A 27,794-nucleotide genomic window follows, 5' to 3' on the forward strand; every position below is an offset into this window, starting at 1 on the left:
GAGAAGATGCCACTGTTACTAGAGTAGTGAAACTGGCATTCCATAGCGTTACAGGGAGGGCAGCTGATCAAGATGCACTCGAAATGATAATTTCTTTTTCCTTGCTTGCATATATGTGCATTCAACTAGAATCATGAGTTCGGTGATCTTAGTGGTGGGACCTCTAACCCGAAGAACCAGCCACTAAAATTCCCAGTTTTTTTTTTTTTTGCCTCCGAAAGTAAGAGTTTGTTGCATCGCGCGGATTACACGGATAACTGCAGTGTGCCGCCCACGGTCGCTGATTACACGCTTGAGCTGCGACAACCACATTCTTAAAATCTTCGTAATACTTATGTAAAATGTAAATAAAAGACTGTCAGTATTTCTACAGGGGCTAAGGAATTTCCTTCGCTGGGCTAATAAAAAGTTTTATGGCGAACTGGCATATATGTAGCGGGCTGGAGTAAAAAACCCTCTTTTCCGGCAAACAACATTTCATGAGTACGAGTAAAAAATAAGTATGTTATGAAATTAGTATTGTTTACAGTACGGAGAATTACAAAGTTTTTCATGCAGCATTTCGCAGATACTTGAGAACTCGAATGATTTTAACTGGAACACGTCTACTATTCGATTCTAAATTTCAGTTTTCCAAAAACCCAGCAACATTATTCGCAAGCTTTCAGAATCTTTCTTAGCAAGAAACCCGAAACATTTCAAACAGTAATTCCGTATTTGAAACTGTACGCTCCAGGATAGGTTTCGAGTATTATGCAGACATTCTGGCGCCCTATGCGGGTGCCTTGCACACTAGCCTGAGCAAGACATCAGTTCATAACTTTCCATGACACCTCATACTCCAACCTAATATTGGTCACTGAGTTGCTAGTTTACAAGGATATGCATGTACCATCAAACAAATTTTCGTGCAACTTTTAGGTTTGCCAGTGTAGTGCGTGCCTTCCTTAATTCGTAATCCGTCCTATGCAATAGCCATCATAGATTTATGGGAGCATTTCATTCACGGTATTGCATCTTAAGCTCTCATTCGACGCTTCTCGAGATGGGAATTTAGGGCATACAACAAGCACAAATAGAGAAAGAAAAAATCTCACGCTACTTTCACATCATTAGGCGCCTTACCAGTCGTAATAAGAACTCTAGAAACGCACTAGTTACCATCCTCTTGACAATATTCTCCCTTCTTTCCCGGAATAACTAAGCGACGGCCTCTCTTTGAGATCTTTTAAATAAATGCTTAGCGAGAAGCTACAGGCTGAAACTACAGTCTCCAGTAATGGTCCACCAAGTCACCGCGAAGCACTCATTCAAAACAGAGAGCTTTAGTTTAGGGGACGCAAGCGGCTTGCGTACGCAAGAGCTAGGGGCGGCAGTACTGCGCATGCGCAGAACCGTCTGCACATGCGCAGTACCTTGGCCCCTAGTTCTTGCGTACGCAAGCCGCTTGCCTCATCTAAACTAAAACTCTATTAGCGCCAGCTACGCACAGTGTTAGCCGCTCTTGCAGTTTTATAAAGTTTAATGGCTACGTCTACCGCCACCCCACCCAAATGCGACACACTCCGACAAAACAGAACCGACACCAAGTCCGCCAAAACAAGAGCGCGGGGGAAACCCCCGCGCGTTTGTGAGTATACGTGTGATTCTGCGGGGAGAAACAAATCCGGGAGACAGTCGGCAAATTGAAAATGGAGGGGACCGCGCCTCGGCACAAAAGTCACGGTCGCCTCTTCCCAGACCTCCGCCTGCGACCGAAAAGTTACGGCATGAGTCACGCTTTTCCTGGCCCGGCGGGTCTCCCTGAACGGCTGTCTCTCTCTCGCGCTTCGCGAGCCGCGTTACCTCAACGCCCGGCTTTCGCTTTCAGCACCCTCGCATAACGCCGACTCCCGTTTTCCCACTATTCCCCTTTTTCCCTCCCACGCCACCTCTCTCTCCTGAGAACCCCTGCCCACCCGCTCCAGACCTGGAGAGCCCGCTCGCCTTCCGGCCAATCAGGAACGAGGAATGCGGCAATTCCTCCGGGCCGGCAAAACATTATTTACTTGCGCCAATGGCCGCGCGCGCCGCCATCATTCCAACGCCGAACTACACCGCCGAACGCCACTCGCTCTCCGCCTCGATGCTCCACTTGTGCGCGCGCCGCAACGAGGCTTCCCTTCCGCGCACGGGAAGCGGCGGGATGAAAAGCCGGCAGGGTGCGTCGCCAGCGCTCGGACCACGGTGGCGCCGCCAGGCGGGCGCGAGGCGAACTCGTTTTAATTGAGGCCGTCGCGCACCGCAGTGCCCCGCGCTTCTCTGGCGCGATCGTGATTCCGCGGCTCGCAAAATAGACGGGGGTGCGCAGAGCGCTAGGCAGGGTGGACTAACGGTTTCGCTAGCCTTGTTTCATAGCCATCACTCGGTGAATTAGAGAGTCCGGGCTCAGCAAGGCGCCCCGGCACGGCTTTGCCGCTGTGATGAAAGGCTGCGAATGAGGCGGTGATGCCGGACAGTTGCTTTAGCGCTGCCGCTGCAGCACTACTTCATTAGCGAAAGCAAAAAGAAAAATAAACTTCGTGACACAGGTGTGCGTCACCGTGCTCCCTTTATGCAAGAGTGATGCAGGATAGCACCTAACTCATTTGCCTGTAATATGTGGGGAAAAAAGGAACCTCGTAATGCTTGCTTGTAAGTTAACATCTTTTAGCTTTATAGACTAGAACGCCAATATTGTTCGCAAGACGGCCGTACGAACGCTGTCGCTGTCGTAGGAAGAGCCTGGCTATTTTGCTGTTCTTTAAGCTGGAATGTGTTAAGCGTTCAATAAATGTCAATAATTTACTTTTCATTCTGCTTGTTTTACGTTACGCACAAATTAATATTAAAGCCGGTAATGATGAGTAAATGAGTGATTATAATAGTTAACCTGCTGTGGCTTAGTTCAATGTTTAAAAAAAGACTGCCGCTATACAACTTTCGCCACTTGAACCATTCAAGTCACTGGGTTGTAAGCTGTGTCTTCACAAGACTCTGTACGTAAGTTTAAAAAGGGGAAAAATCGAACAAACGATAAACTAAACATAACAAGAAACTAAGGGTACCAACAAAGATAATATTTTGGAGAAAGGAAAAGAGAAGTTGATGTATTTTCAGCACTTCGGGAGAAACAGAATATTTTGAGAGAATAAGAGAGAGCAGAACGGGGATGATGCTAACATTCAACTTTCTTAAAACAAATTTTATTGAAACTGACTATAGAACAGAAAGCTAGAGCACATGGTATCAGGCGCCTATATATTTACCACATTGTTTCTTTTCTGAAAAAAAAAAAATGGCTGCGCATTCTTTTGATGTCGGCCAGTTGTGAAAGTACAGAGTATTTCGTATCACTGATCTTAAAAATGCTGTGATTTCCGAGTTTTGTTACAAAACAAACGTTTAACATTTGACGTTAACAGTTTGATATACCAAAAATCTACCTTAGTGCAATCGAATCTATTACATATTATTAGTAGGCGCCACAATATCAGCAATAAAATATATTGAGCCAGTATATAATGAACAACGCTAAACTTAAAATTTCTGCAAAAGTATGCGATTTTGTAAACACCAGCACCTGGAAGAATGCAAATATGACACCTGTCACTGTGTTGACAGTCCATTCGAAACAATTAGACAAAATAGCATCATGCAGCAATAATGTTTGAGAAGTCATAGATCAGTCCACAGTGAGGCGCGGTCAGAGCATAGAAGGTTTGCGTTCAGAAAAGCCTATGTTTGCCGAGAGACGAAAGCATAAACAGTGGTAGGCTTCAAAAATGACACCTTTATACAAACTGCATTGAAAACTCGTAAATCGTTTCAAGATGCTGTGAAAGACAGTGATGAATAGCTTAGTTCACTAATCCACAGAGTTGGTATAGGACAAACGGGACAAGAATGTTCCTAAACAAGGTATCTATGGCGTTCAGTCTTTATGTCTTCGATGCAGGTCAAATGGCGACTACGAGATTATCACATGGCTTCACTTCTATACTCACTGAGACTAAGGCCTCACGTTAAAGTTCATTTATTTCCGCTAGGAGGCCTACTCGAACTTCGATTTTCAGACGCCTGCCAAACTTTCAATGCGCATACATGCAAGGATAGCCGACTTTTCATAGCTGCACACATTACTACATCTATACTTTTAAGACTATTGATTTACTATATATGTTCCGGTGCAGACTAGAATGTAACCCCAAGTGCTCTCTTTTTTGCATAAAAGTAAAAGCTTGTCGCAATCGAACGTGATCATTTAAAGTTTTCGCTGTCTTAAGGACATTGTGTAAGTACATCTCCCAAACGCTTGCTTTTGGCGACATACTACTTGAATTACAGACATTAGAGGCACTTGGTGTACGCAGTAAATGGTTGTCGAAGCGATAAGTTTCTCGGCACTGAAGCGCCTGGTGGAATATCAACAGCGCCAGTAATGCGAAAAATATGGGGTTTGGGGGAGCTAAAGTAGCCCTATTTAATGCCACCTTTTGTTTGAGCGTCTGTTGATTTTATTAAAACGTCTTTTTTCCTTTTTCTTCGTTCGCTGCAAGGTGTTATTCGCACACGTGCACACATTACCCGCATTCCTCCCTCTCTCTCTCTCCCTCTCTCTCTCTCTTTCTCTATTCTTCCAATTCCTGTTTTCTCTTCCCAAATGTAGGGTTAGCCAACCAGACACATTTCTGCTTAACACGCGTGCCTTCTTTCTTCCTTTTCTGTGTGTCTTTTTCTCGTAGCGCTGAATTCACTCCAAAAACCATCTACGCCGACACGCAACGTCAACTGAAGCCTGCACAACAATCGATAAATAGCTAGATACAAAATCCTGCGCGCGAGGTTTCTCGGCTTTCTAAATATTCTGCGTAATTTCTGCACAATTACTGGACTGATGTTTGTGAATTCAGTTTTCATTCTGCTTTCTTCAGACATAATATTATAAAGATATTGTTGGAAAATTTATAATATTAAGAATATATTTTTTTCGAACAACACATTGCATGCTACAACACAAACTGTCCTTAAATTACGTGCCGGCCAGCCATTGCAACAATGAAACGATAATAAAGTGCTCTTGAAGGGAACGTGTGGCGTTTTCCAACCTGGCTTTATATAAGAGTAGGCTGCCAAGTGAACTAGACAGGCAAAAGCTGCACGATAGGAAAGCGACATTCGATGCGCAAATAATGACAACAATCTTACGTGTTCCTTTGTTAATTCTCGCTCGAGTACAGCCCCATGATGTTCTTGTGCGTGCTTTATTCTCAGTGTTTGCTGCGCCAAGCCTCGTTTTCTTTTTCGCGCCGTCACATTCGTGTGGCCTCATTAGTTCAATACTTTCGGGGCATATTTTTTAGGTATAGCCGTCGAAAAGCCCGCGCGGAGCCTGGAGCCACATGTGACGTCACATTATTTGGTATTTCCTAAGGTGTGTGCACCTTTGCAACCAAGATAAATGAAACTTTATGTTTTAATATAATGGCCGTTAATTGGCGTATAACAGTGTCGATAGTAATTCAGGAAACAGAATGCAACCTCCACGAGATCGCAGAATGATTATGGTGCTGTTGGATGATCGCTCTACAGCATAAATATTCATTCCTCTTGAGGCACACTATAAGTGTAATAATATGTTCGTCATTGCACTAGGACTATCATGACAACATTTCCGATACTTCTTACCATAGCATAGACTAACATTCGAAGTCTTTACCATCGTTCTATCAAGGAACACGCTCAAATAAATGCACCCATATCTTTCTGCGAAATGAAGAGTATGACGCAATTACGCACCATAAAAGAGCACAGCACATCGACCACAAAAGGTCCTATTTGTGAACAAGGTTCCCCCGTGGGAGAGAGAACGTTAACTCAGCTGAACATCTTGTGGTCGGCGTTCTGTCTTCATTTCTTAATGTACGTACTTTGCCTTTGCCGTAGCTCAGTAGCGGAGAGAAAGCTTTGAAAAAAAAAAAGAACCAGCCACCAGAGGACGAGGAGTTAGAGTAAGGGGGATGCGAAACGTCACACCGCAACCAAACCCACCACCACCGTTACAGCAAGCAAACGAAGCCCGGGTTAATGCACGACCGCGTCGGAGAGTTGGTTAAGCTAAAGGCACCAGCGTGCACAGAAACGAGTGTGTTTATTTTTTATTTAGTTTCAAGGGATGCCAAGCGAGGAGCGCAGAGCTTCCAGGGAAGTCCAGCAGAAGCGGTGAAAAAAAAAAAACGTACTCTTGTTTTGTCGTCTTGACGTCACCCGCTGTAGACCCCCACCGGTGGTGGTTGGTTCGGTTTTTTTTTTCTTTCGTTTTCGTTTTTTTCACCGGTACGCGTGCATCGCCTGGAACTTGTACAACTCCAGCATGTAGCCGCCGCTGTTGGGATCTGGAGACAGTGGTGCAGAGCACGATGCAGACAACCGCCAGTTCACTATTCCTGGTAAGCAAATAACTTTCCGGTTTCGCAAGCATGGTTCAGAGATTTATAGTCTATGCACTGTGCACCGCAGACACCGGGCTTCTATTACGGCCTTGTACGCCCTGTACGTTTTCTTAAGGTCGAACTCATCTTACTAGCAGATTCCGTGATAGTTCTCGTGGTCGAATGGCAAACTTATTAAAGCATCGCTTTTTAGGCTAATGAATTTAGGAAACGTAAATTGCATATAGCTTGCTTGTTCGCTCAAAATGTCTCACTACACGCTGCTCTTGGGCTGCACACATGGCAACAGGCCTCGGTGTAACGCTCGGTGAGCAAGTGAATAATTCTTACACAACCGCGGTGGTCACGTGTGCGTAGAGACCATAAATGAACACGTTAAACGATAACGGTGGCAATGACGCGGAATTATAAACAATGTAGGTGCAATTTGGCGCAACCGAATAAGGTGCAAGTAACTGTTGCTCACATCAAGAGCTGTGAGACGATGAGATCGTCTGACTCCTCCCAAGCTACGTACAATGGCGCATTTTAACTTATAGATATGATGCGAGGTCAAAACATTTCCAGATGCATGCAGCTCACGACCATTGCCGATAAACGACCATTGCTGGCAGAGCACACGGTACGCACTATTACACGTTGGTTGGGTCAGCGGATGTTGTTAGACTGATAAAGCTGCCTGCTGACGCAAGTATGCTAAAACGTGGCGGTGATCAGGTGACCCACTCGTGCAAAGTACGATCTGTAGTTTCGGTTTCTTTCCGGCCGCCCAGAGCGCCCGTAGGTAAGTCCGCCTATATATTTATTAGTCCTGAAGCCTTTTCTGACTGAAGCATCAGCACGTAGCGTTGTTCTTCGATGAATTTGCTTACATATCTTGCTGGGGTAAACGGGCAAACAACAATTGCTGTACAAGCCTATGGCGATGCTGTAGCACTCTTTATAAAGAGTGGCCGGGCTGAATGAGCACGTCAGTGTGCGTCGATGAATAAACACGTGCGCAAATTGTCAGAGTCTCTTAGATGACAGTATATGAATATTTTTTTATTTATTTACTATTATTTGTTGTCAACCATGCCACGAAGATATGTTGCAAGCAAGGATTTCTGAAAGAAAACCTGGCACTTCTGTTTATTGGAGTCGTCAACGCTGCCATTAAACAAGACGTACTTGACTTCCGTCTTTGTGTCCTCTCAATAATTGGGTCTACAAATACCTCTAGAAATCATATCCGTAAAATAATAGCAACTTCGTTTACTGACACGTTCTACCCTTCGCCTTGGGAAGCAAAGTAATACTTTCTAAACATTACAAATAAATGTATTCATAGTAGATGTTAATGTAGAAATGCCACCCACAATTGCAACCAAGCATAAACATTAGAATTGAAATTCATTCTATATTGCGAACACCCTACGATCAAATGGAACATTCATTGGAGTTCAAGTTTTAGCTACAGTCGCGTGACGAGAAAGTGAGCATCGAATTGATAACTTAAATTGAAGTTACGCGCTGCGTTAGCCACGCAAGTTTCGACTAGCTAGGGGTTCTAATTGCAATGTCTATACGTGCCAATCGAAGAACAGCGTACAAAATCTTCTTTTGACACACGGAATGCAAACTTCTCAAAATATGGGTTTTATCCTTCGCCTGACGTTCATTCACTTAGCTGCGCTACAAACGCTATGTGCCTATGAAAGATCACAAGCCAAAGCCGCGATCCGCTTCTAGCTTGCTGTAACAAAAAGGCATAATTCATTTAAATCATCACTCCATCAATATTACTACTCTTACTTCCGTCATTTCGTTGCTGTTATTCTGCTAATGATACGGAGCTTTAATTCCTCTGGCTGCATGATTTCCCTGTAGTACGCTTGACTTAAGAAGCGTGGACGTCCAGATTTCAGTATCCTTGAATTATGAAATAGCTATCTCTTCTTTATAATTTTATTTTATTGAGGATCTGCTGCAGTCTGAGGACCAAGCAGGTCGGCGTACAAGGAAATACAAAAAGAAAAATAACGCGGTGCGTTGAAAAAAAAGAAAACGGTAACGTAGTTCATTCACGGAGAGAAAAGGTTTTCTGCCCACCGGTCATGGCGGCCGCAGCGGCCGCGGCTCCCATGGACCCGTAGTGGTGGTGCGCTGCCGCCTGGTAGCCGGACGCGTCCACCACGTGGTGCCCGGTCAGCTGGTCGTGGTGGTAGCGGGCGGCGGGGGAGGCCCACGCGTCGCCCTTGTCCAGCGCGGTGCAGGTGGCCGGTGCCAGTCGCGAGGAGCGCGGCTGCAGCAGCAGGGAGCCGTACTGCTGGGCGCCGAAGCGGTGCGCAGCGCCGCCCGCGGAGTAGGCCAGCTCGTGCATCGCCGAGGACCTGCGAGGAAAGGCGGGGGCGCTGCAAGCGGGGGGTGACGACGACGACGATCGGTTGTTTTCACGTGACAGAGGGCGTGAAATGGGGTGGCCACAGACAGCCTTGCTTGAGCTAACCAGTTTCCGTTTCAGTTTATTTCTTTAATAAGTGGATATACATGTTTACATAAGCATACAGAAGGAGGTCCCAGAGCATGGGGCTGAAAGGGGAGACCTCGTTCATGCTTATACTGCAGTAACTCTCCCCCCAAATGAGGGGGGGGAATTATGCATGCCCCCTTGAGCAAATCAATGTGCCACCTTAGGAAAACAATCATTTCGAAGGTAACAAAGCTAGAGAAAATTGTTTTAATAAGTATATTTTTAACGCCCAATATTACTGGATAGGGGCAGCCACTTGAAATTTTAAGCCTTTTTTTGAATGAGAAAGAGCAATACTTGAAAACTGAGTTTCTATTTTTTTTCTTTTTTTTGTGGTGAACTGTGACCCAGAAATCTACAGCTTTGTTAATATATACAAGCAGTTTAACATTCCAGATGTCTATAGCCTCCTTCCTAGTGAATTTTCAGGCATGACACAACCTTCAATTTAGTCTTCGCCTTTGCAGTCTTGAATCGATAGTTTTCCTAAATGTGCGAGTTGTCTAAAAAAAAGTGCGAACTGTTACAAATCAATTCAAAAATTTCAGAACACGCCAAAACACGTGCCATTGCAGCGTAAAGAAAAAAATCAATCGCTTCTCTTCTACCTGGCAGCTAATAATCAAATTCGTCGAGGAGCTTCCTTATATGTTAGAATTCTAAAACGAACAAAATGAGTTGAAGCTTTTAGCGCGCAGCAAGCCGAGGACGAGAAGCAGACACGAAACACATGGGCGCTGTCTTTCTCGCGCATGTGTTTCATGTCTATTTTTCGTCCTCGTCTTATCGTGCGCTAAGAACTTCCATCATGTCATATCGACATGCCCTATCAGCCACGTTAGTGAACAAGACTAGAAAATGCGTATTTCAGACAAAAATCATGATTTTAGCCCCTGGTTCCTACCTTAATCGGCGTTAAACCAGAACTACTCTGAATGGCGAATATATTCTACGATTCTGGTCCGGTCATTATCTTGGCAGTCAATTACGATGTGCTCAGTCATATCCTGATTTCTTTTTCCGGTAACAGACACGTGCCTGAGCCTCAGCAGATACAAATGACCGAGACTAAAAGTGTAGACGCGTTTCCAGCGGGTAATATTGATATTGCCACATTGCCCCTGGTAGATGGTTTCCTAATTGTGCTCAGCAGGAAGAAGTACTGAGTTAGGAAGTCATGTGATTACGTGAAAGCGATAACCCTGGACTATAAGAACAATGGACCGGTGTTAGGTGGAGGGACAAAGCTCACAGTAGCAGAGAGTCAGATCAAGTCATGAGACTGCGAAATTTCCGTATAGAATGCCTTCTGCCACGCTTCTAAGGACGGCCGACCTACCGCTATAGCACTCTTGAACCAGAGAAGCACATTCTGAAGCCTTAAATAATGCGAGCAACTTAGGGCGCAAGGTGACTTCTGTCGCAGTCTGACACTTCGCAGGTGACTCTAGCCTGCCATCTGCCATCTTGGTTAATTCAGACACGATATGCGGGGAAGTGCACTTTACAATTTGCCATATCCTCCATCAACGCCCACAGCTGTGCTTCAAAGTCCTAGCTGCGTAGAGCTCGGTCCCACTGTGACTTTGTGGTCCTGGCCACCTTTGTGGTCCTCGGCTGTCCATCAGGCCCGCGACGCGGCGTAGAGGCATGGCCTCTCTGTCCCGACGTGGGAGTGGCCCGCGCGCGCTCCGAGAGACCTCCTCAATAAAGTTATTCATTCATCCATCCATCCATCCATCCACCCATCCATCCATCAACGCGCCGCGGTGTGAACATCCATACCTGTACGGTCCAGCCTGGGGCGCCGTGAGCGCGTAGTGCCACGGGTCACTCTGCAAACTGGCGTGAAGGGCAGCGGCGTTGGCTGCCGACGCGGCGTGGTGGTGCGCGTGATGGTAAGGGTGCGCCTCGCTGCCCGCGTACAGGTCCACGGGGCTCGACATCGCGGCGCCCGCCGCGGACATGCCGTGGTTGGGCGAGCCAGCCGACTGATGGCAGTCCCAGAACGAGGCCGGGAAGTTGCGCTGCGACATAGGCGGCGCGTCTGCAAACACGCGGAGAGGAAGATAATAAACGGAGTCAGGTTGTCGTGCTTACTGCGGGCGATGTTACGCAATACATTCTGCAAGTGTAGTCGCCTACCGAGGATATGCTGGAGATCAAGAAACAAATACGAAACTCTGAAAGCGGTGCATGTAGGGGGGAAAATGCATCACGCTGCCATGCAGACAAGAAGAGAAAGGGCACTTTGTAACAAATAACTGCAACGTTTGATGAAAGAAGCAGACTTGGGGCAGACTTGTGCAGCAGTAATAACAGGGAGAGCAGTCAAGGAACTCTGTACAGGGCACTTGTTCTCCATTGAAGATACACTGTCTAAGTGTGCGACAGAAAATACTACGTTAATAGTTGGCATCCACCATGGTTTACCTATTGGTTGTTGTTTTGTTTAAGGTTATGACGATGGTGTTCATTTGAGAAAACTCCATGCTAAAATACGTTACTTATAGCTACAAAGTTACTTGGGCGGCAGAAACCAGGCATTTGAAGCTCCTTCAAATTTCGTTGTTTTAGCGACAGTCGCACTGACAGAAAGGATCTCAAGCACGAAGGCATGCGCGTCTCTTGTTATTCACTGAAACATTCTGACAAGAGCGACTTTGTAAGACAGGACATCGATAGAGCATGCAACTGAATATCTAAAGTAAAATCGAAATGTAACTTATAGCATGTGGCGGTCTAATGTTCTATCCAGCTCCCTTTCTTAGACAAGTCTGTTTACTGTTTTTTTTTTTTTACACTTATTCTGACGCCAAGCGGCAGCGCTCTAACTTTTCGTTTAACTCACGTGGAAACATGATGCCACATCGCGGACCAAGACAACAAAGGAAAAACGAGCTTTACAGCAAGAGAAGTTTGTTGTTCCAAGCAGCAGCTCTACCTGCTTAAACTACGAGGAAGCGCAATAACTTTTCTCAAGGTTGGCCCACAGCTTTGCCCGCATTCGCTTTCTGCTCTTCTTTTGAGCTGCTTGGCTTGGCCGCAAGATTGGAGAGCCAGCCATCAGGCGACAAGTATACACGGCGCCAACTTGCTTCTAGTGAGCCGCCTGGCCATCAGTGTTTAAGCACCGCGTGCTCGACGAGGCGGAAGCCCACAAGGCTAGCCCGCCGTCGGTGGTCCGGGTGCGAGTAACAAGCGACGTAGTACGCGAAGAGCTGCTTCTTAGAGAGCGCTCGTAAAGCCCTGGGCATGTGGAAGCAGGCCTGTGCTCATCCTCGCGGCGTGGTCGAGAAAGGCGTGCCATAAATCAGGAGCCGAGAGCGGTTCGTGAAGGGGAAGGCTCACACCCGGAAGGTGGGGAAGGGAGGTGGCTTGGCTTCAAGCCCAAATGTGTCGTTAGAAGCGAGGCGCTTACGTCTCGGAACGGTGGACGCATGGAGGCCACCTCTCTCAGCAGCGAGCCTTCGCGAAAGTGCAAGTTCTGGGAGGGTTCCTTTCTTGGTGAAGAGTCCATTTTATTTACCTAACCCACATAAAGGCGTCGTTTGCTCGAAACCATAATCGACTGCAATGAAAAAATTTATGGTTTCCCCGTGTGTCGACTGATACTTCCTTCGAAGGATGTGAGCTGGATGATCGGCTTCAATTCGACTGTATGAACTGCTATGGAGCGAACCTATGTACCACAGGTTCGTGAAATTAGATCAGTTGCATTGGCCTTGATTCCAAAGTTTCTTGCGCTTGAACGTTCATTCCTCTTACTTGTTGCTCCGCTATAATTGGTTCGTACGTCTTACGGTTGAAACACTGCGCAGTGCATGTAATGAAATGACCGGACAGTTACGAGTGAAGCTGTTCCTTCTCCGGTCGCTTCTTCACATTGCTTTGTGGAATTTTTGCCGTAAGGTGTTCGTTCCCAACAAGCCGTCAGCGAGATGCAGGAGGGTAAACCGTTCCCGCTGTAACCACACTCTCATTTTGACGCTTCTTGTGTCCTCTGTGGTGCATCGTTTCTGAGAAAAACGCGCTAATCGTTCTGGTGTCACAGGAGTTAGTGCTTTAATGACGAGATATTATTTTTGTTTAGTTGACGAACTATTCTCGCAACATATACGCTAGACTTATCAAGAACAATGTCACGATTACACGATTGTTCGAACTCATGTAACGAAGGGTGCGCAGGAAGGTTTTCATTTATAATTACTGTATGGTAACGCCTTCTCGTCCGCGTAATTAAAGGCTACATATATACTCAGTTCATACAGACAGTGCTACAGCCGTAGATTGGTGGTACAGCACCTTGAAAAAAGAAACAAAAGCTAATAAGTTCTTACGGCTCGTTTCTCCACAGGCGCCTTTGTAAAAATGTATAGAGCTGTACCATGAATAACTGCTCCGTGGTTTAGACTTTCCAGCCCACAGCTAGATTGAAATAATTACAAAAGTAAAATGGCATTCCGTTCAGTTTGCAGTTTCCATGCATATGCAAGGTCCTTCATAATTAAAGTGCCCGTAATTTTAATGAAAACGCCATATATGCTAGCTACATAAAATCTGATTGCACAGGAAGCTTATGTATACTGTCGCAATCGTACTGACACAATTTTGGAAATAAATTAGAGCCACCAAACCTGTTATTAACAACATACTTGCTTACTAATTTTCTCACTATCGCGGTTGTATATATATATATATATATATATATATATATATATATATATATATATATATATATATATATATATATATATATATATATATATAAGTTTATATACGAAGCTTAACGACGAACTTATTTTAGGATAACCTCACTTTGGGTCGATTCTCCTCGAGTGATTCTGTTCCGAGATTTTAGTCATCAACTTTGAAATTCCTTCCGTTAATTTTGCATTCATAGACGAGAACGTCGACATAACGTAAAGCGCCCCCATTCTGACGTATATAGCTCATGGCATATGGTATATCATGCGCAAGCTGGACGAAGCTGATAACAGCCGCGCTCTTGCTTTCGTCTTGCGAAAACTAGCAATGACCGATTTTTTTTCTTTAAGACACGATGGTGTTCCTGCGTGGCTTGACGTTTGATCGAAATCCATGCCCCTGAATGCGAAATTAACTGAATGAGTGCAAATGTTGGTTATAAATACCTACGAACAGAAGCGCTCAATAGGAGTCATAGAAAGGGAAGTTGCCTCCAAATGCGATTATGTCGGCGTTTCAAATATAAGAATATAGCACAAAGGTGACAGCAAAAAAAAAAGTTAATTAGGAAGTTTATTTTCATTACAGGTTTGATGACTCTCACTTCATCGCCTTTAACCAAACATTAGTTAACATTGTATGTATATTTGTACGACCCACTGTATAATGCTTATTACTTTGTTGCTTATTTTGTCATTTGCCGATTATATTTTTATATGTTTTCATAGCGTATATTTCTCATGATGATTACTTAGATAGCATTGTATTAGCAGCCAAGCCTTCTTATGTAGCTTAACCTACTACGCATTTCATTGTTTCTTATTGACTGGAAGCCACTTCCCTCTGTAATGCCTTCGGCTCTGGGGGTATATTAAATAAAAAAACAAGTAAGTAAAATTGGTAAAGGAATCAGTTGTTCACGAACATTGTGTCTGCCAAAGCGCACAAAACACCTGTGCAAGCATATTTTGCACAGCTAGCATCCCATTCTTATTGAAGCTAGTGTTGGTTTAGCTTCGAAGGCCCTCCTTACACATTGGTCCAAGAAGTCGCGCATTGAAATTCATATATTGCGGTTTATATACATATGTCTCTTTTCTTTTTCGATTATACCTGTGAAAAGACATAGCCGAACATTCGACAGGACAATCAAAAGTAAAACATGTAACGACCATTATAACATGGTTCACCGTTTTTTACTGGCAGGTGAAATACTCACTATTGATGTGAAAAAGAAATTCTTCACACCACCTCTCTCGCTTCGCAAACCATATTACAGTGCATAACACTATTGCTTCACTGAGTGGCACATAAGCTTCGCTTATTGCTGGCAATATCGAAATGATTGGCGTGAAGGCGGGAACACCTGTGCTCAACGCAAGCTGAATTGCACAAAATGTTATTTTCATTCACCGATGCGCTCCTAAACGCTGCAGACACCGACGGCCAATCCTGGGGCGCTGCATTGTACTCGTTACACTGCGCGTACACATAATTTCACTGACGAAGACGAACATATATCAAACCCCTTCACTCGTCGTGACTAACTACAGCTTGGAACTATAGAGGTTTTGCTTCCATGAGCCTTGCGGTGTGCGTGCTGCTTAAGTTTACCGAAGTTCTCGCTCAAGAATGCTTAAAGGGATACAGAATAAAAATCGAAGAATATAGAGAAAGCCCCACAATTGCATTCCTAAGACACGATTGCTATAGTATATAGTCATTATTCGGGTTACTTTTGAGCGGATGGCTTTATTTTTGACTCTCTATGAGCGGCCACCGCGTCACTCGCAAAGCGCTCCCGACAACAAGCCGGCGGATCTGACGTCACACCTACCCCCAGCAGCCGCGGAGCGAGCTGGCCGGCTGCGCAGTTTTGTTTTCCTCGCGCTGCGCAGTGCAAAATGCAAAGTTCTAGTGAGAGCGATAGCATGAGCGGAACTTATGACTCCGACTTGGATGAGCGGCCTACTGAACGACCACGAACGATAAAGGCGTATGCCTACGATCCGTCCGCGTCGTCAAGCGAAACTGACGACGACCCGCCGCAGCAGTCCCCCTCCGCGGTGCCGAGAGAGCCTGGACCAGCAAAGTGGTGTTTACACTGTGCATTCCATGTACACGCGTTCGCCTCGAGAGATCAGGGGCGGCATCATAGGTGGAAACCAGATATAAACGCGGTTGCGGCGGCTGGGATCGCAAGCTCGCACCTGTCACGAATGAGTTAGCTAGACCAGAGGCGCACGCCTCATTGACAGTTTTGCATGCGTGGCGGTGCGCCCAGCGTGATTCACTCACGCAAACGCTTTGCCATGTTTGGCTTCAACAGAGCGAGGACGCTTATGCCTCAGGCTATGCAATGTCAGGCGACGTAAGGAATTTACTCTGCGTTCCGCGCAAAGCGGCTTGCTCCGCCCGCTTGGATGGATAGCTGCTAGCGCGTAAAACATGAAAGCCACCAATGCACAATACAGGTGTCGTGAGTACACACTGTACAAAAAAAAAAAGAAAAACGTAGAAAACGTTGAAGATATTGACGCGTGTAGACCTCCCTGTACCTACGCCCTCGGAGCAGGTGTGGCCGGCGGCGTGAGCATAACAGTCGGCTGCCGACTCTCGCGCGGCAGGTGCTTGATGCGCGCAAGTAGCTGTTTTGAGAATAGATGCGATGAAGCAACGGGTGAGGATTGAAGCCAGGCATGTGCAGTGACTGAAATGCGCCTCTGTAAGCAGGAAACGTCTTGTTATTCAAGGAGTGAACGAGTACATGCGCAGCGGTTTCAGCGTCCCGTTGTTTCATCGCAGCCGAGCACTCCTTCCCTTGGTGCACACGAGATGGCGCCACCAGTCTCATGTCAGCAATTTTTTTTCGTCAGCCGTCGCTTCAGACTATCTTCAGACGATGCGGATTTCGATTCATTCTGGCAGAATTGGCCAAACATCTGGCTCAGAACGTCGTACAAACGACAAATTACGGTCAAACGGCACCTGTGCGCAAAACTACAGCGTGAACGAGTACGCGAGAAAAAGACTACTGCCTGCCGTTTTCACATGCGCACAGCAGACCCACGGCATTTTGCGACGTTGACACGGCTGCTCCACACATCAAACCACAAATCCACGAGATGAAAGACGAGGTTTTCGAACAGCTCACACGAGGAAGCGGTACGAATAGGACGGTCGAACAAAGAAAGCGCGTTGCTGCAAACGTCAACTCGCCCCTTCGCGCGCGCAGTGTGGACGATCGCTCGCAATGGGCCTCGAGGTGCGTAAGCGTGACGTGATATCCGGTTTTGCCAGAGCTTTCGGAGGAGGCCGGTAGGTGCTGTGATTTGAGAAATATTCACTAAAATAATTACTTTTCGCTCACTTCTACTCATTAAGAGTGTTGTTTTGGTCGCTCTCGGTGCAACAGCTATCACTGGAGACAGAAATCTCGGCGGCAAATTTTTTATTCACTATCCCTTTAAGAATAGCGAGCGTGTGAATATTGGAAATTTCAGTCGCCGTAATCGATTGTGGACTTCAGTATTCGAACTTGTGGGACATTCGCTGTCGTTTGGAATGTACGGGATGACAACCGTTGTAGAAGCCTTGGAGAAGAGGTACCGATGCAAATCGAGACATTTTTGGGAGATTATGCTGCAATTGAGACATGGTTGTAGCTCAGAGGCGCCACTCAATTAGAATGCCTTGCTTTGCCCAACTGCGAATCTGTTGCCTCAAAATAGGCAAGTCATTTTTCTAACTTTTTTTTTTATTTTGGCAGTCTTACAAGATGGCATCCCCTTAAAAGAATATGCGGCGATAGAGCATGACACTTAGCTGTTTTAACGAGCAAAAAGAACACTCTACGTGTATCCGGTGACGTGACGTTCTCTTCTTTCATCGCTGCCATTGTGGTGGTGCACCAGACAACTTTAAGCAGTTACCATTTACTCGGTTTGACCGGACGTGCAGTCGATAACTGCACTGCATGCGTGCATTGATTAACGCAAATGAACACCTTAATTAAATGGCCTCCATACAATTTTCCACTGTTTCGTTTTTTTTTTATAAGTGCGAAACTATTAGGGATTCAATTCCATATTCCAAGACCGTCTTTATAAAATATTCATGTTCGATTGGATTCGGCGATTTCACTATTGTCACCCGGCCCGTCTTTCTGCGCACGCCATTCATCGGGCTCAAGCTCTAGTGTTGTGAACTCATCGGCATTTCGACGCCGTTTAGTGCTCGCCGATAGAGACAAATGTGATATGGCCTCCTGGAAAGAAGCAAGCAAGATGAGGGACAGGAGCCATTTTAACTGGTCTAATCTGTCGGCAGCTTAACGGGACAGTTCCGCGTTTTAAAGCATTAAGCTTGCACTGCTTTTTTTTTTTTTTTTTTTCTCTCTCACAAGCTATTTCGTGTGCGACCGAACGGTGAGGAACGACATAAGAGACGCTGGGAAGCACCACAGACGGGAAAGAGAGGAGAGTGCGACAAAGGGAGAGGGGCGCTTGATGACGCAATATCTCGTCTCCCGCCAACAACGCGCGGCGCGCGCGTGCCTCAGACGTTTACTGTTCTTTTTTTTTTTTTCGTTCTCTCGTTTACCGCCGCTCTGGAATGCTCGTTTCACGTTCTCCATGAGTAAGCCGCCGGCATTCCCGTCAGGCGTGCGGCGGTCCGCACTTTCACCGACAGGGACGCTGAAACGACAGCGCAGAAGTGAGAAAGAGAGAGAGAGAGAGAGAGAAACGAAAACGTCATTGAAAGAAGAACCTTGAGCGTAAACGGATTACCGTCTGCTGGTAACTAGGTGAAAAAAAAAAAAAAAAAACAGTGCGCGCACGAGCAGACGTCGCTTCGGCTCGCGCGGTGTCGATGGCGCTGTCACCACTTTCTTAAGTACCCAGGCGTCGCTGTGAAGAAATTATCCCCGTTACGCCCTGTTTCTCACGCGCCTATAAAACGGCTGATGCGGTCACCCACAACAGCAGCAAATAGGCAGTTCTGTCGGACTAGAAACCTTGTCAAACCGGAATGGTGTCGGAACCGCAGCGCTCTCTAGCACCGACTTTCAAGGCGTTCAACGTGTTTGCATCGGCGTTTGGTAGCACTCCCGGTGACGTGTCGATATTGCCGATGTGCCACATATTTCACAGGATACAATTCTAGCTATACCAAACACGCGGTGTCGTTTAATCACGAGCTTTATTTGAATAAAAAACACTTTGGGATTAGGCCAGCAGATGTGCTGTAATGACGCCATTGTAACAAGTAATGGGCCAATAAGCGCGAGAAATGTGGCAAAGAAAACCTATCGTTAGAGGCGCTTGCAGCATGAACGCTATCTGTATGGTGCAGCAGTGTCTTGAGCGTGAAGACGAGGTCGTGCTTTTTTTTTTTTTGAGATAGCAATTATGTGGCGCTGACTGTGCATGGAATCGCACCTCTGCCGTCGAGCCCAGCAGCCTGATGCTCTAACCATTAGGTCCCGATCGGCCTTTTCTTTCTTTCTTTCACTTCACACGGAAACACATTATAGGAACACACCAGCCCAGCAAGGGCTCAGGAGAGCAACAGTCAAATCTCTGCCATTTACATCAGCTCTTCTAACCTAGGAAGCCAGACTGGTTCCGTTTCTTGCAGTTTATACACTGGAACCATTATGCGTGAAGATCCACTAAAGTATCCGCTTATTAACCTCACGCCTCCATCCGCATGACGATAGGCCATTCTTGACAAGCAAACAGCATGTACACTTAGACGCATTATACTACGTCAAATGGGATGCATTTGTCGTTATCCAACAATAGAATATCTAATGCCGTAGCTACATATAGGTAAGCCATTTTTTTAATGTTCTTTGAAGAATACCACAAGAAAGTAACCTCCCCGACAGTCTAGAAGTGCGTGTTCAGTTGTTTCAGATTACATACAAATAAAACAGTGACTGTCCCATGGTACGAACGAAAGTACACATACTTCTCTCGTTCTAAAGCCACACAGTTAATTGAAACGATGGAAGTGCACGCACACCGCGCCGCTTGTTCTTCTTCGTTTCTTGTAACAGTTGGCCGCTCAGAGGCGCTGTGTTAGTCTGAAATATCTCAAGGACAGGCCCGCTTTGCTCGCTACTTCCCTCGTAGCACGCCACGTAGAAATTGTGCGATGTTCTACCGACTTAACAATTGCCCGACATGCTTTAACATTTCTTCGTTGAAGTATAAATGCCTCCGTCGTTATGTGGTGTGGTGTGTAACATACACCACATGACATAGCCATAGGTACGTACGATTGCATAACACACAGTCACTAATATCATGTCACCATCTCTGTTTCTCTCGCTTACGCTCGTCCGCTACCTGTGCAGAGAAAAACGATTGTCATGACGCAAGCTAGCGAAGAACGGCCGCCGTAGAAATCATATCGTTGCCGCCGTACTATCGTCTTGCTGCTGGCGTCACAGACACGTCTACGCTCGCAACCCTCCCCCCCCCCCCCCCACACATACACGCACAACTACTCAATTTACACAAGCAGGTTGGTCTACATGGTGTCGCTTGCAGAACCCTAAGGAATGCTAGATAGCCATGGGCCTGAAAAATGCTTCGCATAACACCGATCCCAACAATGCATGGAACCTCCACAAATTTCTTTAATCCATCGGCCGTGCCTCTGTAAACGTCGTGTATACGCACTGTTCCTTCCTTTGTCACTAATATTTGGAGGACGCTTAAGCTTCGCCTTTAAGAGTGGAACGCGATAGCATTCAAAGATCCCTGACTGCTTCTCACGCTTCCAGGCAACTGCAGCGTACGTAACCGTAATGTTTACCGGGAAACGCTAGCGGCGACCGCTATGCACGAAGGTGGGCTTTCTGGTAGAAACGCGGCCTCTTGTGTGGGCCGCCATGCGGCGAAAGTGAGGGCCATCTGGAAGTGTTTCAAGGAAGCAGGCACGCCGTTCCGTGGACGCCGAGATATTCACGCGCCGGCGCCGGTCTATGATTGGTAGAAACGCTGGAAAAGGGGTTTGTTTGAGTTTTAGCGCAACAGCAGCCATGGAGGCATTACGGAATCAGGGTACTGAAAGATATCTGTTAGATATAGAAAAATACTGAAATACATCTATAGCGGCTCCACAGCAACCGTAGTCCTCCGTTAAGAAAGCAACATAATCCCAATAAAGAAAGCTTTCAGGCAGGGAGATACGATCTCTCCAATGCTAGTCACAGAGTGTTTACAGGAGGTATTCTGAGACCTGGATTGGGAAGAATTGGGGATAAGCGTTAATGGAGAATACCTTAGTAACTTGCGATTCGCTGATGATATTGCCTTGCTTAGTAACTCAGGGGACCAATTGCCATGCATGCTCACTGACCTGGAGAGGCAAAGCAGAAGGGTGGGTCTAAAAATTAATCTGCGGAAAACTAAAGTAATGTTTAACAGTCTCGGAAGAGAACAGCAGTTTACGATAGGCAGCGAGGCACTGGAATACATCTACTTAGGGAATACAAGGGAATACATCTACTTAGGTTAGGTAGTGACCGTGGATCCCGATCACGTGACTGAAATAATCAGAAGAATAAGAATGGGCTGGGGTGCGCTTGGCAGGCATTCTCAGATCATGAACAGCAGGTTCCCACTCTCCCTCAAGAGAGAAGTGTATAACAGCTGTGTCTTATCAGTAGTCACGTACGAGCAGAAACCTGGAGGTTTACGAAAAGGTTCTACGAGCAGTGTTACGAAAAGGGTTAAGGGATAAGAAAAGTGCAGATTGGGTGAGGGAACACACGCGAGTTAATGACATCTTAGTTGAGATCAAGAAACAGAAATGGGCATGGGCAGGACATGTAATGAGGATGGAAGATAACCCATAGTCATTAAGGGTTACGGGCTTGATTCCAAGGGAACGGAAGCGTGGCAGGGGGCGGCAGAAAGTTAGGTGGGCGTATGAGATTAAGAAGTTTGCAGGGACAACATGGGCACAATTAAAACATGAACGGGGTAGTTAGAGAAGTATCGGAGAGACCTTTGCCATGCAGTGGGCGTAACCAGGCTGATGATGATGTAACAGAATTACGTTTTCTCCTATATTCAAGTTACAATACGAGAGCTATCATGTCTGCAGGTTGTGTGAAAGTTGTGCTTTACGATTTTTAACGTATTTTTGCTTGAGAAATACAATTAGTTCAGTAACTTCCTTGCGCCACGTGCCGGACGCTGGACGCCGACGCCGGATCTTCTCTGACACGGGGCCCTTAAAACTATCGCGTTAAAATGCCTAGCTTACCATCGAAGTACCTTGCGGGGAGAACTCAGGTTGAGACGCTGAAGTTGAAGATGTGCATAATAATCTGACGGTTGCGACAGTGTGTGGCACGGCCTTATTTGGACCGGCCAGAACGTAAACACGCAGAAAAGCTATGTTGTCACAACCATGAATAGACGGCGATCCTGACAAAGTAACCAAGAGGCGGGTTCTGTTTGCAACCGCACACAATAAACGTAGTCCGGCGTTACAGCTCGAATATAATAAAGACGAGAAAGCTCAAAATTAAGTATGCTGGTCGCGCGGTCTATGACAGCGGAATGAGTCGACAAAGGCTCCGAATAAACAATAACGTCGTCGCGGCATTCCTCGAGAACGGCGACTATAGCAGAAGTGTCGCCGGCGATGGTGATCACAAGAATGCCGGACTTCTTCCCTGAGTGACACGAATAAAACTAAAAGTGGCTGGTGTCAATGTCTTTTTTTAGATGGCTACGAAGGAAAACACTCCTTACTCAAATGTGTGTACTAATCTCGATGAGAGCAGATATATGCAGATAAACTGCCAGCGTCAATCAAGCTTCGTCTTATCGGCAGTACAAGGAGAGGAACTGAAGAGGAATTCGACGACCCAGCAAGAATTAAGGGAAACAGACGTCAAAAGTATGGGCCAAATTGGAAGCACGCTATGAATTCACCTCAGGACAAAATCTTAGCTCCTTTCCACCTTGTGTTGTGCGTGAAAGAAAGTTTGACATTTACCTCGAAGGTAAATCTCAAGGTCTAAATATATGATGCTGCAGAGTGTGCCTATCAGTGAGACGGAAACAGCGCCAACATTGGTTAATGACGGTAAAAGGGCTTACTTGTAGCATTTACATGCAAGGTTGTGTATACCATGACGCAATTCATCGTACAAGCATTACATCGTTATGATGACGAGGACGACGCTTACCTGTTGCTGGACTTCCTCATTTGTATGCAGCAAACAGCAGCTGTGCCCCAAACCGAGGGCATGCATTGTGCATTTTTCGTTTGGCACGATAACTCGCCCTCGGCGACCATAAAAAGGAAAACGTTCACGGCGGTGAAACGTTATGAAGGATCAGTTCCGGTTACTGTGCAAGAATGCGTCGTGCATTGCTTTGGGAGGTGGTATGAGGTGGTATGAGGCACTATGTCTTACGGGTGGCTCTCCCCTTACCAGCGTGCATGATCCATAAGCGAGAGGCAACCCGTACATCGAGTACCACTTTCTATAGGACCATATTCAGGACCCTGTGCGCGGTCGCAGACGTTGCAACCAAAGGAGCAGCGCCTCAAATCATCTCACCTGCGTTTTCGACCAGGGGCGCAGTGTCTAAAGAGCGGCCTCTCAAAACACTAGCTGATACGAGGGAAAAATGAGAAAACGCTCCCCATACAAGCGGCGATACCAGCGTGTTGTTCGTTCCCAGATTTATTAGACTAGCCTGTCTTCGGAATCGTACCACGTAAACGGCTAGACATAAAAATAGCGGTTAGTTCCCGAAGAAACCTAAATGTTTAAAAAGCTGCTGTTTAAACATATGTTTAAAGTGGCGTATAACTGCAGATACGCAAAGTTACTGTCATTATATCTTATTGATTAGTTTTTTTCTTCGATAGCTTTTTTTTATTCTCTACACTTCAGTACGCCAGAGGGTTCACGTGTGATAAAGTGTCCTATTTGTCGACGTTGCTGCAGTTTTCACAAAAAGCGTAATTTCCCACTGCCGAAATGATACAATTGGAAGCAAACCGCTTCTCAGTTCTTTGGGCTCCGTCTGACGCTACCTGCATAGGCTTAATTCATGAATTTTAATCCAACGGGTCCAAAGGCTACGAGTGGATGGCAGTCTATCTTTTTGGTGTTCTTTTTTTTGCGTCATACCTTCAAGTCACTGGGACTTCAATCTCTGCGATCATGTAAAGCTGGTTTCAGTATACCAATAACTCTCTCTCTCTCCTTGCTTTTTTTTTTCGTGATCTATTTGTGATATGCCAAATCGTTTTACTGCAGACAGGTAATAATAATAATTCATAACTTGGGCAAAGTATTGGGTTTCTAATCACATCACCTAAAACCACGTGAAATACAAGTGAAGTTGGTGTTGAAGATAGAATAGGACGAGGGCCGATTACACACACGCGTGTGTAATCATCATTAGGACCAGGTGGCAATAAAGGAACAATAACGGGGTGGCCGTGGCATCGCCCTCTGTTATTTGTCCACATGGGGATTCGAGAGATCCCGAAGAAAAGCCATCAACTTCTGTTGGACAGGCGGCAGAAAATTGGCCGGCTTAAAAAAAAAAAGGGAATGCTTGCTTCTAGAATCAAAAGGTAAACATTGGAAAGCGTAGACAGACGAACATATTACTTTATAGAAATAGACAAAATAGAGACTGACGGTGCCTTCGAACTACAAATCTGCCTCACAGTAGCGAAGCACCAATTCGCGATTTAAGAATTATGAAAGGAGCCAGAGAACAACCCTAAAGTTTCAGCAACCGACTTAGCACGTTGTAGTCCTGAATCACAATGCGTGGGAATCAAGTTGAGTGTACAAGTACAGAGACAAGTCATCATAAAAAAATGGAGTGCTCGGGCTAGGTCTCGTGTCTTTATTACGCGACATCTCTTTTGTTGCTGTATATATTTGGACTACATCTGCGAGCAAAAGAAACGCGTTATACATGGCAGAAAATGAAACATCTTCAGAGAAATCTCTAAGGATGCAGCGCGTAACTGCTGGAGGAGTATGAAAATTGTGGTTTGCATTGTGCCTATCCAGTTAATTTCTGTTGATACTGCGGCCTTCTTTCCCATAGGTTCAAAGTCTAACGTTCATGGTCTCCAAATGCTTCCAGAACTGTACCTTATCACAAAATACCCACAATCCCCTTGATTTTCGTTCAAAACAAACCCGTGTAGAAGTGATAATGATACACAGATGCGATCAGACATGATCTGGATGTACAAGTTATTCACCACATAGATGAAAAACTTCCAATGACTAGCGCGCTACTCAGGATCGCTGCTACTAATGAAATCACTCTATCAAGCGAGAGATTCGGGACGAGATCGTAATATTGTTTCCCTTCGCTCGCTACCGCCACATCCTCAGAGGAATAACATGAGGGCAGTTTTCAGTAGCTCAGAAAAAACGTTTACCAGGTGCTTATCTTAGCTACGATACACCGAAGGACCTTAGTTTGAGTTTTAAACATCGGAAATAATGACTGTATGGCTGCCACTATCGTTCGTAGTGCAGTATTTATGGTGCGTCCATTTCTCCGGGTAAGTGCCCTCATGAATCCTCTAGTAGAGAAACAGAATGTGTGGAAGAAATAAAAATAATGAAGTGCCCCACATTTTCCTCTTTTATTCTTGCGCAACGTATAAGTTTACGTGAACACAGTGGTCACATTCTTCCAGAAGACCACAGCGAAAACAATAAATAAGGGATAAGAACGTGAAATAGTATCAAACCACAACATGACGGTCATCTGTTCACCCCACGCTTTCAGCTGCTTTCTTTTGAAGGCTAAAACAAGATACAAGCGTGTCAAAAGAGTATGTTGCGTTAATTCCCAGTGCTGAACAAAGAGAGAAATAAAAACCTAGAACAAATGCACCAAGCACGAAACCAATATTTATTTGTCTAAATTACCCGCGGCACCCTTGTAAAGCGCTTTCCGTCATAGTCAAAGCTTTGAGACTACGGACGTTGAATGCCATCAGTCATTCATACTAGCGCGGCATGCAGAACGCCTAATAAACACACAGTGGCTCCAAAAAATCTGCAGCATTTCCATACCTCTGTTCCGCAGATTCATGTCGCGCGGCACGTCTAAGGAACGAATAAGCCACAGTCGCAGTGCTTTTAGCCGCTATGCGTACTTCGCCCTTAGCATCTGCAGGTAATCCGCAGATCATATCGCTCGCCGAAAGGGCGTTGCATGCTTGACCAGCACGGGCAGTTCTTGGTTCGCGCAACACACTTTGTTCCACAGAAGAACGCGTGCAAACGGCTCTGCGGGTTTCAGCATTCGATACGTCTAATAAGATCGCGATCGTGCAGACTGCGACAATATTATAACGCGCGGCAAGAGACTCCCAACAAAGCGAGAGGGGAAGCCCCCGTAGGAATAGTCGCAACGACAGAGAAGTCATGGCGTGACAAACGGTGGCCGTCCCGACTGGAAAGAAACGGATTAGGTAATACCTCCAGCCCCCGAAAAAAAAAAAAAAAAAAGGAGGTGCCGGCTTTGCCTGCCACTATACGGTCGCACTAGTGCTTGCTTGCTTTTCGGCAGATGGCGATCTGCAAAGGACGAATTAACGAGTCGGGGAGGGAGGGATCGAGTAAGAAGAACCACGCGCACTCTTGCCACCGAAGCCGCGGCGTGCGGCATGTCTTTGCATCGGCGTTACCAGACTTTTCGCGTATACTGCACCCTCGCCCCCTGGCGGCAGTTCTGCCGCGCCGCACGACTAGTGCGCCTGCTCTGGGCTGTTTCTTTTCTCCGCGCCGAGGCTTCACGGCGCCATGCCCGCTACGTGTCACCACCATCGTTTCTTTGCGTTCTTTCCTTTTCCTTCGACTTCAGGGTGCGCGCTCTTCACGGGCTATGAGCAAAGCCGCCTTAGCTTGTTTTCTTTCTTTTTGTCCGCTTCTTCCCAACTCCTCTCCTTCCTGAAGATCTTCGCGGTCGATTTCTACTTAAGACCGGTGGACCCTTGTTTTCTGAGGTGTATGTAGTGGGATCGCGCGGCTGGCGATGACGATGTCTTAGCAAGCGCTCGGCGTTCGCGAAACCATGCCTCGCCCGAAAGCGTGCTAAAGATAGAGAAACAAATGTGTTCTCTCAAAAGCAACAAAAATTAAATTAAAGGAAGCGAAGTTTCTTTCAGACTAGCATGTTTTCAACTCGGTCGCGCTCTGTATGTATACATCCACTATATTTATTTTGTTATATTGTATAGATTGACTTGCCTTGTTTTTTTTTTCTTTTTGCTGAACCTTCTACTAGCTCGGCCATCACATTCTGGCTTTCAAAAAAAAAAAAAAGAGAAGGTGACGTAAGTCGGCTTTTCAGTCGAGAGACAAGTGCTTCGTTCTCTTGAAAGCAATGGTCCTCTGGAGCTCCTTGGAAATGGGTCACAGACGTAGCGCCACGTCGTGGGAAGAAAGAACACTAACAGCTTTCCTGGTTCCAGGAAAGAACGAAACAAACCGCCAGAGTGCTTATTTGCGTCTTAAGTGCACGGACTACTTCCAGTGCACACCAAAGTGCGCCGAAAGCAAATGCGTCTTCGTTGCGCATATTGTATCTTGCATCTTGTATCTATTTGTTGTACCTATTAAACGAGGAAAATACTCCATATGATATTTCGGTAACCCCTAGCCGACTTCTGAAAGTTTACCAATTGCAAAGCATTGCTTCGCGGTGGTTCAACGTCTAGCGGTAACCACGTAATTCTTTGTTTCAAAACTGACAACGACATGGACGCTTACAAATCGGGTTACCCCTTCACGCTGGTCCATTCTTGTTGTTGCCATCTTGAATGTTAGCATAAACAGGTGAAACAATTGCACGCGACGACAATTGTACATTTACCCCTTGTAATGACGAGTACCACTGCATGGTTGACTGTTTTGTCGGCTACACTTCATCTTCGACGGTTCAATTAATTGGTCTTGTTTTTTGCTCTAGACAGCGTAATTACATATAGACGTGAGTAACGAGCTGCGTGGCACGATCTTGAAGACAAGCCATTCTGTTTCCCTGCACGAGGTGAGTGCTCGAGGCATG

The 27,794-nt window shown here is 46.0% G+C and overlaps 1 protein-coding gene across 4 annotated transcripts in view; it reads right to left on the bottom strand.

Moving 5' to 3' along the window:
* Window positions 1-27,794, bottom strand: part of vg (transcription factor vestigial) — a 78,182-nt gene that overhangs the window by 2,197 nt on the left and 48,191 nt on the right. The window contains exons 3-5 of one of the 4 annotated variants that reach the window (XM_050172185.2): window positions 10,768-11,029; window positions 8,562-8,842; window positions 6,261-6,413 (exon numbers count right to left, since the gene is read on the bottom strand). In XM_050172185.2, coding sequence (XP_050028142.1) covers window positions 6,349-6,413; window positions 8,562-8,842; window positions 10,768-11,029 — 608 coding nt within the window. In that variant the 3' untranslated portion in view covers window positions 6,261-6,348. Of the gene's footprint in view, window positions 1-6,260; window positions 6,414-8,561; window positions 8,864-10,767; window positions 11,030-27,794 lie in introns of all 4 variants that reach the window. The other 3 variants (XM_050172183.2, XM_050172186.2, XM_050172184.2) reach the window with 3 other exon arrangements.

Source organism: Dermacentor andersoni, chromosome 6 (assembly GCF_023375885.2).
Source record: "Dermacentor andersoni chromosome 6, qqDerAnde1_hic_scaffold, whole genome shotgun sequence".
In the NCBI taxonomy this organism is placed as follows: Eukaryota; Metazoa; Arthropoda; class Arachnida; order Ixodida; family Ixodidae; genus Dermacentor; species Dermacentor andersoni.